General features: G+C 37.1%; 1 protein-coding gene across 1 annotated transcript in view; it reads left to right on the top strand.

The window, feature by feature from the left end:
- The window catches only part of dna2 (DNA replication helicase/nuclease 2), a 112,848-nt gene that overhangs the window by 89,749 nt on the left and 3,937 nt on the right, over positions 1-19,162 (top strand). The window contains exons 12-21 of the mRNA XM_080770701.1: positions 9,247-9,441; positions 10,649-10,888; positions 12,097-12,210; positions 12,662-12,771; positions 13,539-13,648; positions 15,515-15,643; positions 16,299-16,391; positions 16,920-17,113; positions 17,238-17,327; positions 18,735-18,948. Coding sequence (XP_080626827.1) covers positions 9,247-9,441; positions 10,649-10,888; positions 12,097-12,210; positions 12,662-12,771; positions 13,539-13,648; positions 15,515-15,643; positions 16,299-16,391; positions 16,920-17,113; positions 17,238-17,327; positions 18,735-18,948 — 1,489 coding nt within the window. The remainder of the gene's footprint in view (positions 1-9,246; positions 9,442-10,648; positions 10,889-12,096; positions 12,211-12,661; positions 12,772-13,538; positions 13,649-15,514; positions 15,644-16,298; positions 16,392-16,919; positions 17,114-17,237; positions 17,328-18,734; positions 18,949-19,162) is intronic.

Here is a 19,162-nt window from a genome sequence, read left to right as displayed (position 1 = left end):
AATGTTTTAGGAGCTGTTTCTCAATAACCAAAAGTGTAAAATAATGTTTTAGGAGCTGTTTCTCAACAACCAAAGTGTCAAATAATGGTTAGAAGCTGTTTTTCAACCACCAAAAGTGTCAAATAATGTTTTAGGAGCTGTTTCTCAATAACCAAAAGTGTCAAATAATGTTTTAGGAGCTGTTTCTCAATAACCAAAAGTGTAAAATAATGTTTTAGGAGCTGTTTCTCAACAACCAAAGTGTCAAATAATGGTTAGAAGCTGTTTTTCAACAACCAAAAGTGTCAAATAATGTTTTAGGAGCTGTTTCTCAACAACCAAAAGTGTAAAATAATGTTTTAGGAGCTGTTTCTCAACAACCAAAGTGTCAAATAATGGTTAGAAGCTGTTTTTCAACAACCAAAAGTGTCAATTAATGTTTTAGGAGCTGTTTCTCAATAACCAAAAGTGTCAAATAATGTTTTAGGAGCTGTTTCTCAACAACCAAAGTGTCAAATAATGGTTAGAAGCTGTTTTTCAACAACCAAAAGTGTCAAATAATGTTTTAGGAGCTGTTTCTCAATAACCAAAAGTGTAAAATAATGTTTTAGGAGCTGTTTCTCAACAACCAAAGTGTCAAATAATGGTTAGAAGCTGTTTTTCAACAACCAAAAGTGTCAAATAATGTTTTAGGAGCTGTTTCTCAATAACCAAAAGTGTAAAATAATGTTTTAGGAGCTGTTTCTCAACAACCAAAGTGTCAAATAATGGTTAGAAGCTGTTTCTCAACAACCAAAGTGTCAAATAATGGTTAGAAGCTGTTTTTCAACAACCAAAAGTGTCAAATTATGTTTTAGGAGCTGTTTCTCAATAACCAAAAGTGTAAAATAATGTTTTAGGAGCTGTTTCTCAACAACCAAAGTGTCAAATAATGTTTTAGGAGCTGTTTCTCAATAACCAAAAGTGTAAAATAATGTTTTAGGAGCTGTTTCTCAACAACAAAAGTGTAAAATAATGTTTTAGGAGCTGTTTCTCAACAACCAAAGTGTCAAATAATGTTTTAGGAGCTGTTTCTCAATAACCAAAAGTGTCAAATAATGGTTAGAAGCTGTTTTTCAACAACCAAAAGTGTCAAATTATGTTTTAGGAGCTGTTTCTCAATAACCAAAAGTGTAAAATAATGTTTTAGGAGCTGTTTCTCAATAACCAAAAGTGTCAAATAATGTTTTAGGAGCTGTTTCTCAATAACCAAAAGTGTAAAATAATGTTTTAGGAGCTGTTTCTCAACAACCAAAGTGTCAAATAATGGTTAGAAGCTGTTTTTCAACAACCAAAAGTGTCAAATAATGTTTTAGGAGCTGTTTCTCAATAACCAAAAGTGTCAAATAATGTTTTAGGAGCTGTTTCTCAATAACCAAAAGTGTAAAATAATGTTTTAGGAGCTGTTTCTCAACAACCAAAGTGTCAAATAATGGTTAGAAGCTGTTTTTCAACAACCAAAAGTGTCAAATAATGTTTTAGGAGCTGTTTCTCAATAACCAAAAGTGTAAAATAATGTTTTAGGAGCTGTTTCTCAACAACCAAAGTGTCAAATAATGGTTAGAAGCTGTTTTTCAACAACCAAAAGTGTCAAATAATGTTTTAGGAGCTGTTTCTCAACAACCAAAAGTGTAAAATAATGTTTTAGGAGCTGTTTCTCAACAACCAAAGTGTCAAATAATGGTTAGAAGCTGTTTTTCAACAACCAAAAGTGTCAATTAATGTTTTAGGAGCTGTTTCTCAATAACCAAAAGTGTCAAATAATGTTTTAGGAGCTGTTTCTCAACAACCAAAGTGTCAAATAATGGTTAGAAGCTGTTTTTCAACAACCAAAAGTGTCAAATAATGTTTTAGGAGCTGTTTCTCAATAACCAAAAGTGTAAAATAATGTTTTAGGAGCTGTTTCTCAACAACCAAAGTGTCAAATAATGGTTAGAAGCTGTTTTTCAACAACCAAAAGTGTCAAATAATGTTTTAGGAGCTGTTTCTCAATAACCAAAAGTGTAAAATAATGTTTTAGGAGCTGTTTCTCAACAACCAAAGTGTCAAATAATGGTTAGAAGCTGTTTCTCAACAACCAAAGTGTCAAATAATGGTTAGAAGCTGTTTTTCAACAACCAAAAGTGTCAAATTATGTTTTAGGAGCTGTTTCTCAATAACCAAAAGTGTAAAATAATGTTTTAGGAGCTGTTTCTCAACAACCAAAGTGTCAAATAATGTTTTAGGAGCTGTTTCTCAATAACCAAAAGTGTAAAATAATGTTTTAGGAGCTGTTTCTCAACAACAAAAGTGTAAAATAATGTTTTAGGAGCTGTTTCTCAACAACCAAAGTGTCAAATAATGTTTTAGGAGCTGTTTCTCAATAACCAAAAGTGTCAAATAATGGTTAGAAGCTGTTTTTCAACAACCAAAAGTGTCAAATTATGTTTTAGGAGCTGTTTCTCAATAACCAAAAGTGTAAAATAATGTTTTAGGAGCTGTTTCTCAATAACCAAAAGTGTCAAATAATGTTTTAGGAGCTGTTTCTCAATAACCAAAAGTGTAAAATAATGTTTTAGGAGCTGTTTCTCAACAACCAAAGTGTCAAATAATGGTTAGAAGCTGTTTTTCAACAACCAAAAGTGTCAAATAATGTTTTAGGAGCTGTTTCTCAATAACCAAAAGTGTCAAATAATGTTTTAGGAGCTGTTTCTCAATAACCAAAAGTGTAAAATAATGTTTTAGGAGCTGTTTCTCAACAACCAAAGTGTCAAATAATGGTTAGAAGCTGTTTTTCAACAACCAAAAGTGTCAAATAATGTTTTAGGAGCTGTTTCTCAATAACCAAAAGTGTAAAATAATTTGCCAAAATAATTTGCCTCCCAAAATAATTTGCCAAAATAATTTGCCTCCCAAAATAATTTGCCAAAATAATTTGCCAAAATAATTTGCCTCCCAAAATAATTTGCCAAAATAATTTGCCTCCCAAAATAATTTGCCAAAATAATTTGCCTCCCAAAATAATTTGCCTCCCAAAATAATTTGCCTCCCAAAATAATTTGCCTCCCAAAATGATTTGCCAAAATAATTTGCCTCCCAAAATAATTTGACTCCCAAAATAATTTGACTCCCAAAATAATTTGACTCCCAAAATAATTTGACTCCCAAAATAATTTGCCTCCCAAAATAATTTGTCAAATAATGTTTTAGGAGCAATAACCAAAAGTATAAAATAATTTGCCTCCCAAAATAATTTGCCAAAATAATTTGCCTCCCAAAATGATTTGCCAAAATAATTTGCCTCCCAAAATAATTTGCCTCCCAAAATAATTTGCCAAAATAATTTGTCTCCCAAAATAATTTGCCTCCCAAAATAATTTGCCTCCCAAAATAATTTGCCTCCCAAAATAATTTGCCAAAATAATTTGCCTCCCAAAATAATTTGCCAAAATAATTTGCCTCCCAAAATAATTTGCCACCCAAAATAATTTGCCTCCCAAAATAATTTGCCTCCCAAAATAATTTGCCAAAATAATTTGCCTCCCAAAATAATTTGCCTCCCAAAATAATTTGACTCCCAAAATAATTTGACTCCCAAAATAATTTGCCAAAATAATTTGCCTCCCAAAATAATTTGCCAAAATAATTTGGTTGTTGAGAAACTTTGCCAAAATAATTTGCCTCCCAAAATAATTTGCCAAAATAATTTTCCTCCCAAAATAATTTGCCTCCCAAAATAATTTGCCTCCCAAAATAATTTGCCTCCCAAAATAATAATAATCACAAATAATAATAATAACCAAAAGTGTCAAATAATGTTTTAGGAGCTGTTTCTCAATAACCAAAAGTGTAAAATAATGTTTTAGGAGCTGTTTCTCAACAACCAAAGTGTCAAATAATGGTTAGAAGCTGTTTTTCAACAACCAAAAGTGTCAAATAATGTTTTAGGAGCTGTTTCTCAACAACCAAAAGTGTAAAATAATGTTTTAGGAGCTGTTTCTCAACAACCAAAGTGTCAAATAATGGTTAGAAGCTGTTTTTCAACAACCAAAAGTGTCAAATAATGGTTAGAAGCTGTTTTTCAACAACCAAAAGTGTCAAATAATGTTTTAGGAGCTGTTTCTCAATAACCAAAAGTGTCAAATAATGTTTTAGGAGCTGTTTCTCAACAACCAAAGTGTCAAATAATGGTTAGAAGCTGTTTTTCAACAACCAAAAGTGTCAAATAATGTTTTAGGAGCTGTTTCTCAATAACCAAAAGTGTAAAATAATGTTTTAGGAGCTGTTTCTCAACAACCAAAGTGTCAAATAATAGTTTAGGAGCTGTTTTTCAACAACCAAAAGTGTCAAATAATGTTTTAGGAGCTGTTTCTCAATAACCAAAAGTGTAAACTAATGTTTTAGGAGCTGTTTCTCAACAACCAAAGTGTCAAATAATGGTTAGAAGCTGTTTTTCAACAACCAAAAGTGTCAAATAATGTTTTAGGAGCTGTTTCTCAATAACCAAAAGTGTCAAATAATGTTTTAGGAGCTGTTTCTCAACAACCAAAGTGTCAAATAATGGTTAGAAGCTGTTTTTCAACAACCAAAAGTGTCAAATAATGTTTTAGGAGCTGTTTCTCAATAACCAAAAGTGTAAAATAATGTTTTAGGAGCTGTTTCTCAACAACCAAAGTGTCAAATAATGGTTAGAAGCTGTTTTTCAACAACCAAAAGTGTCAAATAATGTTTTAGGAGCTGTTTCTCAATAACCAAAAGTGTAAAATAATGTTTTAGGAGCTTTTTCTCAACAACCAAAGTGTCAAATAATGGTTAGAAGCTGTTTTTCAACAACCAAAAGTGTCAAATAATGTTTTAGGAGCTGTTTCTCAATAACCAAAAGTGTAAAATAATGTTTTAGGAGCTGTTTCTCAACAACCAAAGTGTCAAATAATGGTTAGAAGCTGTTTTTCAACAACCAAAAGTGTCAAATAATGTTTTAGGAGCTGTTTCTCAATAACCAAAAGTGTAAAATAATGTTTTAGGAGCTGTTTCTCAACAACCAAAGTGTCAAATAATGGTTAGAAGCTGTTTCTCAACAACCAAAGTGTCAAATAATGGTTAGAAGCTGTTTTTCAACAACCAAAAGTGTCAAATTATGTTTTAGGAGCTGTTTCTCAATAACCAAAAGTGTAAAATAATGTTTTAGGAGCTGTTTCTCAACAACCAAAGTGTCAAATAATGTTTTAGGAGCTGTTTCTCAATAACCAAAAGTGTAAAATAATGTTTTAGGAGCTGTTTCTCAACAACAAAAGTGTCAAATAATGGTTAGAAGCTGTTTTTCAACAACCAAAAGTGTCAAATAATGTTTTAGGAGCTGTTTCTCAATAACCAAAAGTGTCAAATAATGTTTTAGGAGCTGTTTCTCAATAACCAAAAGTGTAAAATAATGTTTTAGGAGCTGTTTCTCAACAACCAAAGTGTCAAATAATGGTTAGAAGCTGTTTTTCAACAACCAAAAGTGTCAAATAATGTTTTAGGAGCTGTTTCTCAATAACCAAAAGTGTAAAATAATTTGCCAAAATAATTTGCCTCCCAAAATAATTTGCCAAAATAATTTGCCTCCCAAAATAATTTGCCAAAATAATTTGCCAAAATAATTTGCCTCCCAAAATAATTTGCCAAAATAATTTGCCTCCCAAAATAATTTGCCAAAATAATTTGCCTCCCAAAATAATTTGCCTCCCAAAATAATTTGCCTCCCAAAATAATTTGCCTCCCAAAATGATTTGCCAAAATAATTTGCCTCCCAAAATAATTTGCCTCCCAAAATAATTTGCCAAAATAATTTGTCTCCCAAAATAATTTGCCTCCCAAAATTTTTTGCCAAAATAATTTGCCTCCCAAAATAATTTGCCTCCCAAAATAATTTGCCTCCCAAAATAATTTGCCTCCCAAAATAATAATAATCACAAATAATAATAATAACCAAAAGTGTCAAATAATGTTTTAGGAGCTGTTTCTCAGTAACCAAAAGTGTAAAATAATGTTTTAGGAGCTGTTTCTCAACAACCAAAGTGTCAAATAATGGTTAGAAGCTGTTTTTCAACAACCAAAAGTGTCAAATAATGTTTTAGGAGCTGTTTCTCAACAACCAAAAGTGTAAAATAATGTTTTAGGAGCTGTTTCTCAACAACCAAAGTGTCAAATAATGGTTAGAAGCTGTTTTTCAACAACCAAAAGTGTCAATTAATGTTTTAGGAGCTGTTTCTCAATAACCAAAAGTGTCAAATAATGTTTTAGGAGCTGTTTCTCAACAACCAAAGTGTCAAATAATGGTTAGAAGCTGTTTTTCAACAACCAAAAGTGTCAAATAATGTTTTAGGAGCTGTTTCTCAATAACCAAAAGTGTCAAATAATGTTTTAGGAGCTGTTTCTCAACAACCAAAGTGTCAAATAATGGTTAGAAGCTGTTTTTCAACAACCAAAAGTGTCAAATAATGTTTTAGGAGCTGTTTCTCAATAACCAAAAGTGTAAAATAATGTTTTAGAAGCTGTTTCTCAACAACCAAAGTGTCAAATAATGGTTAGAAGCTGTTTTTCAACAACCAAAAGTGTCAAATTATGTTTTAGGAGCTGTTTCTCAATAACCAAAAGTGTAAAATAATGTTTTAGGAGCTGTTTCTCAACAACCAAAGTGTCAAATAATGTTTTAGGAGCTGTTTCTCAATAACCAAAAGTGTAAAATAATGTTTTAGGAGCTGTTTCTCAACAACCAAAGTGTCAAATAATGGTTAGAAGCTGTTTTTCAACCACCAAAAGTGTCAAATAATGTTTTAGGAGCTGTTTCTCAATAACCAAAAGTGTCAAATAATGTTTTAGGAGCTGTTTCTCAATAACCAAAAGTGTAAAATAATGTTTTAGGAGCTGTTTCTCAACAACCAAAGTGTCAAATAATGGTTAGAAGCTGTTTTTCAACAACCAAAAGTGTCAAATAATGTTTTAGGAGCTGTTTCTCAATAACCAAAAGTGTAAAATAATTTGCCAAAATAATTTGCCTCCCAAAATAATTTGCCAAAATAATTTGCCTCCCAAAATAATTTGCCAAAATAATTTGCCTCCCAAAATAATTTGCCAAAATAATTTGCCTCCCAAAATAATTTGCCAAAATAATTTGCCTCCCAAAATAATTTGCCTCCCAAAATAATTTGCCTCCCAAAATGATTTGCCAAAATAATTTGCCTCCCAAAATAATTTGCCTCCCAAAATAATTTGCCAAAATAATTTGTCTCCCAAAATAATTTGCCTCCCAAAATTTTTTGCCAAAATAATTTGCCTCCCAAAATAATTTGCCTCCCAAAATAATTTGCCTCCCAAAATAATTTGCCTCCCAAAATAATTTGCCTCCCAAAATAATAATAATCACAAATAATAATAATAACCAAAAGTGTCAAATAATGTTTTAGGAGCTGTTTCTCAGTAACCAAAAGTGTAAAATAATGTTTTAGGAGCTGTTTCTCAACAACCAAAGTGTCAAATAATGGTTAGAAGCTGTTTTTCAACAACCAAAAGTGTCAAATAATGTTTTAGGAGCTGTTTCTCAACAACCAAAAGTGTAAAATAATGTTTTAGGAGCTGTTTCTCAACAACCAAAGTGTCAAATAATGGTTAGAAGCTGTTTTTCAACAACCAAAAGTGTCAATTAATGTTTTAGGAGCTGTTTCTCAATAACCAAAAGTGTCAAATAATGTTTTAGGAGCTGTTTCTCAACAACCAAAGTGTCAAATAATGGTTAGAAGCTGTTTTTCAACAACCAAAAGTGTCAAATAATGTTTTAGGAGCTGTTTCTCAATAACCAAAAGTGTCAAATAATGTTTTAGGAGCTGTTTCTCAACAACCAAAGTGTCAAATAATGGTTAGAAGCTGTTTTTCAACAACCAAAAGTGTCAAATAATGTTTTAGGAGCTGTTTCTCAATAACCAAAAGTGTAAAATAATGTTTTAGGAGCTGTTTCTCAACAACCAAAGTGTCAAATAATGGTTAGAAGCTGTTTTTCAACAACCAAAAGTGTCAAATAATGTTTTAGGAGCTGTTTCTCAATAACCAAAAGTGTAAAATAATGTTTTAGGAGCTGTTTCTCAACAACCAAAGTGTCAAATAATGGTTAGAAGCTGTTTTTCAACAACCAATAGTGTCAAATAATGTTTTAGGAGCTGTTTCTCAATAACCAAAAGTGTAAAATAATGTTTTAGGAGCTGTTTCTCAACAACCAAAGTGTCAAATAATGGTTAGAAGCTGTTTTTCAACAACCAAAAGTGTCAAATAATGTTTTAGGAGCTGTTTCTCAATAACCAAAAGTGTAAAATAATGTTTTAGGAGCTGTTTCTCAACAACCAAAGTGTCAAATAATGGTTAGAAGCTGTTTTTCAACAACCAAAAGTGTCAAATAATGTTTTAGGAGCTGTTTCTCAATAACCAAAAGTGTAAAATAATGTTTTAGGAGCTGTTTCTCAACAACCAAAGTGTCAAATAATGGTTAGAAGCTGTTTCTCAACAACCAAAGTGTCAAATAATGGTTAGAAGCTGTTTTTCAACAACCAAAAGTGTCAAATGATGTTTTAGGAGCTGTTTCTCAATAACCAAAAGTGTAAAATAATGTTTTAGGAGCTGTTTCTCAACAACCAAAGTGTCAAATAATGGTTAGAAGCTGTTTTTCAACAACCAAAAGTGTCAAATAATGTTTTAGGAGCTGTTTCTCAATAACCAAAAGTGTAAAATAATGTTTTAGGAGCTGTTTCTCAACAACCAAAGTGTCAAATAATGGTTAGAAGCTGTTTCTCAACAACCAAAGTGTCAAATAATGGTTAGAAGCTGTTTTTCAACAACCAAAAGTGTCAAATAATGTTTTAGGAGCTGTTTCTCAACAACCAAAGTGTCAAATAATAGTTTAGGAGCTGTTTTTCAACAACCAAAAGTGTCAAATAATGTTTTAGGAGCTGTTTCTCAATAACCAAAAGTGTAAACTAATGTTTTATTATATATTCATCATGCTATTTTCTTTTTTACTGACAAATCTGTATGAATGTATGGCAAGTTGGCAACTGGAGCTGTTGGAACAGAACAAAGTTGCTTGGGGATTAATATCCATTTATCTATCTTTACCAGTCATTGCCATGAGAAACAAAATGACAACATTCATTTAAATGAGCTCTCAGGGTGGTGAACGGCGGATCTCCAGACAACCTCTCATTCATTTAAATGACCTCTCAGGGTGGTGAACGGCGGATCTCCAGACAACCTCTCGTCAGATTTCGTGCGTGACTTTGTGCTTCAAGAGACTGGTCACCTGACCCCGTTGCACCTGAACTACTTCTCTGATTGGCTGCTGCTCTGCTGCCTAGAGACCGTTACCATGGAGAACAAGAATGGCCGCAAGCACGTGTGGCTGCAGACTGCTGAGGAGAGGTCAGAGCCCGGATCACACAGTCGCATGATAACATGCAAGGGATAATGAATGGCTAGGTGGTTATTGTTGATAAATAAATCAGACGGGTTGATTTATTCATTGCGATCAACAATGACCATCTAGCCATTCATTATCCTGCTTATTACACGGCTATGTAATGCATACATTAATAAATGGACCCAAAAGTGACAACAAAACAAAGTATTTCCAAGTATTCTAATAAGTTGGCCCTGCCGAGTGCAACACGGTCTCCTCGGAAAACAAGGAAGTGAATGTTAACACACCGCTGAATTCAGTGATCAGAATCAAGCATTCAACCTGGATGAATGCTTGATTCTGAATATGAACACTTCCTACTGGAGTTGTGTTGTGAGCCGAACTGTTGCACTGCACTGACTATCTTTGTTTTTACTGGCTCAAACATTTTCATGTCAAGGACCCCCCAAATTATATGTATTTGGCCGAAAGCAAAGATTTAAGTTAAAAATGTCCAATGAAAAATATACAGATATTCAAAGATTTGTCTCGTTTTTTTCTACGATATGAAAAAAATAGCAGATCTACAAGCTTAAAGCGCAGCATGAAGTGACACGCTTTGAGCTTGTAGATCTGCTATTTTTTAAATAAACAACCAAGATGCTGTATGTAGCTAAAATGACACAGATGCTTTCCCGGATTTAATGGATTAAAACCATTTAAAATCTATAAAAGAAAATTGTTACATTTTGTGTTATATTAATTGTTTTATTAACAAGTTAACTGCCACTGGGTGGCAATAGAGGGTAGTTAGCTGTTTTCACATGGGGGCTGCCCTAGAATACTGGTTAGAGCATCTGCCTTTCATGCGGAAGGTTGTAGGTTGGAACCCTGCCTGGGGTCGATGTCAGCAAGGGCATGCGGTCGCAACAGGTTCCTAACGCCAATTCAAGGTTCAGACCTGATCACTATTCATCATCAAAATGACATCTTAAACACTAATGATTGTAAATGTAGTATGTACTGCACATAATTAGTTTTCAGTGTCAGTGTCAGATTGTCAGAGTGACAGTGTCAGATTTTCTTATACCAAAATATGAAGTATAACTCAGTTTTCAGCAAATTGTCAGTTTACAGTGTGTGGCGTTGTTAACTAGGCAAACGAGGCTCACTCAAGCAATACAGAGAACATTGGCTGATCTATGGTTCTATCTGGTCCTTTTTTGCCAGGGAGAAGAGTGGGGGCTGTGCTGGGAACCTGGAGCTCTTGGGCCCAGTCATGGTTCAGTCACCAGAGGTTTTCCTCCATCACTTCCAGCGACGGGCCACAGCCTCACAGCAGGGGGTCAACAGTGGTTTGGCCGAGGGCGACCGCGTTGTCGTCAGCGACCAGGAGGGTCGTCTGATCGCCGTGGCATCAGGATACCTGTGTGCAGTCAGCGGAACCTCCATCAGCTGCACTCTGGATAAGTGAGTATGAACACACTGGTTTATCAAATACACTTTCCGAAAATGGCTGTTATTAAATTTGTATATTGTCTTAAATGCCTTATTTACGGTATCACTGCTCATGTATCCTCTTAAAGCTACTACCAACAAGACCACTAAGGGCAGATTCACACTATGGTCCCGGGTGCGCACTCGGCCCGGGACCACTTGGCAGATGTTGTAGTAGTGTGAATGCTGCGTACCGTTCCCCGGAACGGATCACCCAACCACCCAACCCGGGGCTGCATGGAGGTAGTCTCGGGACCGATTGAAGTGCACTTGGATACGGATCGATGCAATGTGAAAGCATTGAATACAGTTGAATGAAGTGTACTCGGGTGCGGAAGAATCCAGGCCAATGTGAATTATGGCCAGCGGGTACCAGGCGACCGTATTCGGGAACAGTTTGAATCAAACGGACTCTGTGTGAATCTGCCCTAAAATAGTAATTGTAGTAATCTGTATTCAGACCTTCAACCAGAGGTTGAGAGAGTGTGTGTGTGTGTGTGTGTGTGTGTGTGTGTGTGTACATCTCTGACAGCTAATACACCAGATACATGTATTGTTGTGGTTGATGAAGTGTCTGTATTAGAGATAGCCTGCACCTTTGACCATAGCCTAAATGAAGCCTTTATGACCAAGGTCATAAAATACCAACCACTTCATCATCTCAGAGCTGGGCTAAGTGCAGACTGTCTTTATATTTGGCAGCCTAGGGCATACGCACAGACTGGTTGTTAGAGGGTTGGGGCAGCGGTGGCCGAACGGTTTGCGGAGCGGTCTTGATACCGGAAGGTCGCTAGTTCGTATCCCCGGACCAGCACGTTAAAATTACAAACCGCTGAAGTGCCCTTGAGCAAGGCATTGAACCCCTACCATGAAATGTTCTATGAGCAGGTCATGGCTGTAAACAATTTCTTGAGCTTAGTCCAGTTACACTGGGTAAACATAGTAACTTTGCTTTGCTTTGGTTCCAACAACTTGGGATGCCCAAAAAAGGCTGGCAAAGTATTGTGGTGTCTCTGCTATATTTGGCTGCCGTCATACGTATATGGCGGAGACGCTGTTACTTCTACCAATAGAGTACTGAGTGACATGCCTATAATGCACCTATAATATTTGTGTCCTTGTATACATGTATACATATCCTTTGTGTGGACATAAATAAACGGTTAAAATGTGTGTTTCAGAGACTTGTCTAAGTACAGTGGTGTTTTATTTCGGTTGGACCATGATGAGGGAGTGATTGGCCTCAGTACTCACCTCACTAATCTCTCCAGACTGATGGAAGACAGTCAGGACAGGTATGTCAATTCTTAAATGATAACAAGCCATAACATTTACAATATTATATGATAGCAAAACATAATGGTACACAGGATGATATCATGAGAAGCTATATACCGTAGTATGAGTTCATTAGCTATGATAAAGTATACAGTATTTTGCAGTAGTTAGCTATGATAAAATATATACAGCATTATGTGTTAATTAGCTATGATAGTAAAGTATATACAGCATTATGAAATGCTATACTGGGGAATTATGAGTTTGGTATAGTTCACATATTGTGACATCACCGTATATTGTCCAATGAGGGCAAAAGGTGCCTTCAATTAGAAGAGGAAAACATGGTAATAATGTGGTAGTAGTAGCAATTGATTGATCTTTGTTTGAAACCGTATAAGCAGTAATCATCTGTTTTGAGACTGTATATCCAGTAATCATCTATATTTTGGAACTGTATATATACAGTAATCGTCTGAGAGAGCTGATCGTTGACCTCCGTCGTCCAGAGTTCATCTCTAGACTCAGCGATGTTCTGCCCACAGACTCCAAAGACACCATCGCCAACATGCTCAAGGGTTAGTTAGCACTCTACTGTCATGTACCAAAGCAGGGCAAAGATCATCATTGTCTTTATTCTCTGTTCACTAATATAGTGTATATTCTCTTTTCTTGTATGCGCTATTGTAGTTTGTTTTGTCTACAGAGGGTAGAGAGGGTTGTAAGTCAATCTCCAAATTTCACCACCTAGTGTCCCATTTCCAAATAAACTCCAGTCCACACTACAGCTCACAAAAGGCTTGCAAACATGCAATAATAATATATTTCATGTTTGTAAGCCGTTTAGTGTTCCTATGCTTTTATTTAAGGTGCTGCACCCCTTTTTTCGGCCAGTTTGGAAGGAAAAAACAATGCACTACCCTAGGGAGGCAAAACTCTGCACTACCCTGGCGCAGATGTAGCCAAGAGAGAGGATTTGCAGAGCACCTAAACAATTGCCCTGTGTTTAACAGTGAGAAACCGAGAGCATTAATATTGCCCTAAGATCCAGTGACGTAGTACATTTCCTTCATTCAAAGTGCTTTACATAAGGCATAAATAGGTATTCAAAATCTAGTATGGGGGTAGTGTTCTTCATTGGAACCAAAAGTACACACCTTAAAATGTATTGTACCATGTAGTATGTATCAGAATTCTGAAATTCTTTGATAGAAGGCAGTGGAGAAAAAGTTTTTAGCTTGGATCACATTCTGTCTTGTTAATATCACTGCACCTCTGTTGACTGACTGTTTCCTCATTTTGTGTGTGTGTGTGTGTGTGTGTGTGTGTGTGTGTGTGTGACTAGGTCTCAACAAGCCCCAGAAACAGGCTATGAAGAAGGTGCTACTGTCTAAAGACTACACACTGATTGTTGGCATGCCTGGCACAGGAAAAACCACAACCATCTGCACCCTGGTGAGGCCTCCCCTCGTCCTTAGACTCTCAATCGAGTAGGAATAATCTCCCAAGGACAAACAGCTGATGGGAAAAGAAAATTAAGAATACTCACTCAGGAAAGGTCACAAAATAGACTGCTGGTCTGTTCCCGGGCGGACTGGCATAAAATAGGTGCCGAGTGGGCAATATCTATCACCTCACAACTAGGGTTGGGATTCGTTAGGATTTTAACGGTTCCGGATCCTTACCGGATCCCTCTTAACGGTTCCTAACGGTTCCCTTATCGGATCCTAATATTATTTTTCTGACATACATTAAGCTTATATTATAACTAACCTAACCAAGTACATAATAAACACAAAATCAATTATTGATCTCTGGAGGTATATATGCACCTGGCTGGGCTCTCAACAGTTGCGCGATAAATTTAGAGCCAAATCAAAAGCAGTTGAGTTGCTTATAAGTTGTAAAAAATGACAAATTGATTTTATTTTATTTTTATTCATGGCTCTATACGCGATTCAGACAGAAAGACGAGTCATTGGCGTTCTAAATTAACACCATTAACAACAGTTGTACAATAAGCCTAATAAAAAGCTCTGTAGAAGTTAGTAGTTTTTATTTTCTAACGTTTACTATCCTGGGGAAAGTGAACCAGTCTTGCATCATCCTCGTCCCCCGCCGGCTGTGGTGGAACTGTAGGGAGTGGTGGCTTTCCGCAAGCTCTCAAACACGATGTGCCTAGATTAATCTCGTGAGTCGTGGACTCGTGTAGGCAGGCATATTGATTTTGAGATGTTTCCTCAATGTGGACGTGCAACTGGTGGTGCACGTTGCAACAACCTTTGCAGGGAACTCATCGCATTTATTGCACTTTGCGTGCTCAGCCTCAGTCATTTCCTTCTCTGTTAACCACACAAGCTCCGCGGCAGTGAGCGGTCGCTGAATGCACATAACAGTGGTATCCTCCCCGATCCCACTCACTCATGTAGGTGAGGTGACGTCACCCTAGTAACATGCACAGACACAGCGGAGCTAAATGACGACTGATGAGAACCGTTTGGGGAACCGTTAATTAAAAAAATCTGAAACTGACCCGGTTCCGCCCTCCACAGCCCTCCCCACATACAAACCCACATACATAGAAGACAACACAGTTAGAGCATAATAACAACAATAATATACAAAAAAAACATGGAAAACAAACAAAAAACTAAACTAAACAAAACAAAACAAGAGACAAATCTACAATACAGAGAAAAGTGTTTCCGGAAGCAATCGATCCAGACTGAGATAGCTATAACAATACTGATACAGGTAAGGACAAAGTCTCCATGTAATTCAAATAGGGCTGCCAAATCTTCAAAAATTACTCAAAACCCCTTGAACTTCTCAAAGTATATGTAATCTTCTCAAGAGGGACACAACTGTTCAATTCTGAGAACCATCTTGCGATAGGTGGGGGGGAGTCAGACTTCCACGTTATTGCAATACATTTTCTAGCAACCCCGAGTGCAACCTCTATACATTTTATTTTGTGTCTACCTAAATTTGCACTGAAGTTTCCTAAGAGGCAAAGTTCAGGATCCAACGGGAAGGGAGCATCTATAATTTTAGCCTGTGTATCACAAATATCATGCCAGAATGTTTTAACTTTTATACATTGCCATGTACAGTGCAAAAAGGAGCCTTCTTCCGTACCACACCTAAAACATAAATCTGAGATCTCAGGTTTGTATCTATGCAACTTTTGAGGTGTATAATAAAGTTGGTGGAGAAAATTATAATGAGACAGTCTATACCTAGAATTGAATGGGGCGCATTGGGGCGGCATCATTCATCATTTCATTTAGCACTCTCTTGCTGATTGTGTATTCCTCTCAGGTTCGTATCCTGCACGCCTGTGGCTTCAGTGTCTTGCTGACCAGCTACACACACTCTGCTGTTGACAACATCCTGTTGAAGCTCAAACGTCATCGTGTGGGCTTCCTGCGTCTTGGACGGGGTCAGAAGGTATACCATACTCAGACTTTGAGGCTCTGTCTTGTTTGAAAGTTACCTTTTTTATTTTTTGGAAATATGGCCGTTTAGTACTGTCTCATTACATCAAGTAACATTGGATACATGATCGATTCTTTGCTTCGTGGGCGACACAATTAGCCAAGTGGTTAGGATATCCCTTAAGAAGATGCAGTGAGCCCAGCAACACTTGCAGTTCATCTGTCGGGCAAGAGGATGGATTACCATGGAAACTGCTACATTTGTCATTTGATGCTGCCATTCTAGATTTCTATTCATGTAATGATAAGATAATTCATTTATATAGCACATTTTCACACAGAGTCGTAAAGTGCTTTACAGAACACTGTAAAAAGCAACATGATAAACTACAGCAACAAAACGGTAAATGAAATAACAACACATAAAATAGACACATATAGATATATGCATTTTTTTTATCAATGTAAACCTTTGGACAAATCTTGTCTAAGTAACATTAACTAGGCAACCTAAGATGCATTTCCTTTTTTACTTCATTCATTAAGGAAGATTATTTGTCAATACCTTTTTTTTCCTTCTTTTTTTTTCAAAGTTAGAACTAGTCATCAGCTCATTCTTTTCTCTTTGTCTTTCTCTCCACTCTGTACGTCTCTGTACGTATGTCCAGGTCCATCCAGACATATTGCCCTATACAGAGGAGAGAGGGAGGAAGGATGCTGTTCACAATCTGTCAGAGCTGGAGCAGCTTTATAACAAGGAGGTGAGGAGATGTGGGCTGCATCATGGTCACTTACTTTTACCCACTATAAAAGCATAATATGCTTTTTATAGAATATTATTCTATCACATAATACAGTGGTTTTCAACCCTTTTCATGTCGAGGTCCATTATTTATTCGGCATTTGAGCCACGGACCACCAGTTGATGAGATTTAGCCTCGATATTTTGTTAGCGTTGTCCACAATTCCATGCTGTATTGATGTTAGCAAAATTAATTTGGTTTAATTTTACTCACATGAGTTAAAGCTCTATAAGGGTCCATTTAGTTACCAACCTTCCGTCATTTAGCTAGCCTGGGAACCACCTGAAATCCCCCGAAGTCCCCGGACCACTGGTTGAAAGCAACTGACATAATATATAAAATTATTCCATAACAAGAAGAACCAGCTGCACCCTCCAGTGAATTTAAGCCGTAACCCCCAGTAAATGTTAGCGTAAACCATAACAGTACATTTTTCCTGCAAATGATTCGCCTCTCTCTCTCTCTGTCATTAAACTATTTCTCTAGCTTGTGGTGGCTACCACCTGTATGGGCACCAAACACCCCATCTTCTCACGTCGCCGCTTTGATTTCTGCATCATCGACGAGGCCTCACAGATCAGCCAACCTATCTGCCTGGCACCACTGTTCTATGCCAAGAGATTTGTACTGGTGGGAGATCACCAGCAGCTACCTCCTATTGTACAAAACCAGGAAGCCAGGTAGAGTGTGTGTGTGTGTGTGTGTGTGTGTGTGTGTGTGTGTGTGTGTGTGTGTGTGTGTGTGTGTGTGTGTGTGTGTGTGTGATCTGTTTGTTTACTGTATATAATACTTCTGTCTCGCTAGGTCTCTGGGGATGGATGAGAGCCTGTTTAAACGCCTAGAGCTCTACAGTGACGCAGTGGTCCAACTCAATGTACAGTATAGGATGAACAGGTACACATTAACATATACTGCAAGTCCATGTACACAGTGTGGGAACTAATACATAAAACTATTTCTAGCACTTGGAGCAATTCATTCCAAAACAAGTCACGAGTGATTTTTAAATCTCGAATCATTTACTGATGCAATTCCTTTTAGTGTCATAATTGAATGATTGAATTCAGAGAGACTGTTGCTAGTCACTATTCAGCATGGGGTCTGGCAGGGTTTAGGAGCTAGAGACTGTAGCTAGTCACTATTCAGCAATCAGCATGGGGTCTGGCAGGGTTTAGGAGCTAGAGACTGTAGCTAGTCACTATTCAGCATGGGGTCTGGCAGGGTTTAGGAGCTAGAGACTAGCTATAGTCACTATTCAGCATGGGGTCTGGCAGGGTTTAGGAGCTAGAGCGGCTGCTTGGAAAACATAAGGTTCCCGGTTTGATTCCCAGCTCCTCATGGCTGCATGTTGAAGTGTCCTTGAGCAAAACACTGAACCCCCCAACTGCTCCAGAATCGATGAGCAGATTGCCTTGCATGGTTGCCTCTGCCGTTGGGGCTTCGGATAAATAAATGCTATATATAGTAAATGCACCATTGACTATTAGCCCCCTGACTTGCGCTCCAGTATATTGGATGGATGGATGGATAGCTTATATTGATCCCGCAGCCACAGATTCAGGGACCAGAGACGGCACAGCAGTAAAAGTTACAGATACAGGTCATAGACGTACCGTAGGTAGGTACAGAAGAATAACGTCCCTCAAACAAACAGTAGTACTTTGCTTTCTGGATCAACTTAGCCCTTCACTAAACCCCACCCCAAAAGCCATTGTTCAATGCCAATCCAAATAGTTTAGCAACCGTTGCTAAGGATGGCAAGCTTTCAACACTTTAGCTTAACGTGGGGAAGTTACATGACTAATCCAGCCAGGTGATGGCAATAATACTTACTAGTTACTAATCAGTATCACCGTAGTCTTACCGTGCGTTACATAAACTCCTGTCTGACGGTCATTAAAGTTGATTGAGTTGGATACTGTTTCTCCCTCTAATTCCTTGTGTTTCTAGTTTATTGAAATAATGTCATGCACATTTTGTTCAGTCTATTGCAGGCCTTGTTGACTAGATTTCAAATACATTTTGAAGCTCTTGCTACTGAAATGATAGCACTGAACTCATAAATGATACATTTATGATAAATGATATTTATATGGAGAAATCTCATCATTAACATGCATCTCAATGGGTGAGAAGGACAGCTTGCCATTGCAGAGTGGAGTGGGTGGGGCTTAGCGAAGGGCTAATTCACTCCCAGACCCTCATGTATTGAACAGCGCCCCCTTGGAGAAAAAAAGAATAAGAAAAAAATAAACATGTTTTTCACACAATGTATGCGTGTGCATCGCTGTCTCTCTCCAGTCAGATAATGTCTCTCAGTAACTCGCTGATGTACAACGGTCGTCTGGAGTGTGGATCTGAAAGGACGGCCGCTGCTTTGCTCTCCTTGCCCTTCCTGGTTTCAGTCCAATCACAGCTCAGCTCCCTCCCTAAGACATGCCCACAGCATGACTTGGCCTGGATACAGTCAGCCCTGTTGCCCAGCAACCCGGTGTGCTTCCTGGATACCTCACAGGTGGGTTGATTCATATTATTTTTTTACTTTTGAAGGGCACCTCGTGTGTGTGTGTGTGTGTGTGTGTGTGTGCAAAACTAATGCTTGGAATGGATTCAGAATCTTGAAAAACCCCTAGTTTGACTTTGACATGTCACATGCTACTTAAAGCATAATGAAATTTAGAACATTTTGCCTTATATTGGTTGTTGATGGTACCCCAACTTTCAACAGC

Source organism: Protomyctophum bolini (assembly GCF_963924005.1).
Source record: "Protomyctophum bolini genome assembly, chromosome: 1".
Classification (NCBI taxonomy): Eukaryota; Metazoa; Chordata; class Actinopteri; order Myctophiformes; family Myctophidae; genus Protomyctophum; species Protomyctophum bolini.
The sequence above is the reverse complement of the archived record's forward strand: the minus strand, read 5'-3'. Positions and strand labels throughout refer to the sequence as shown.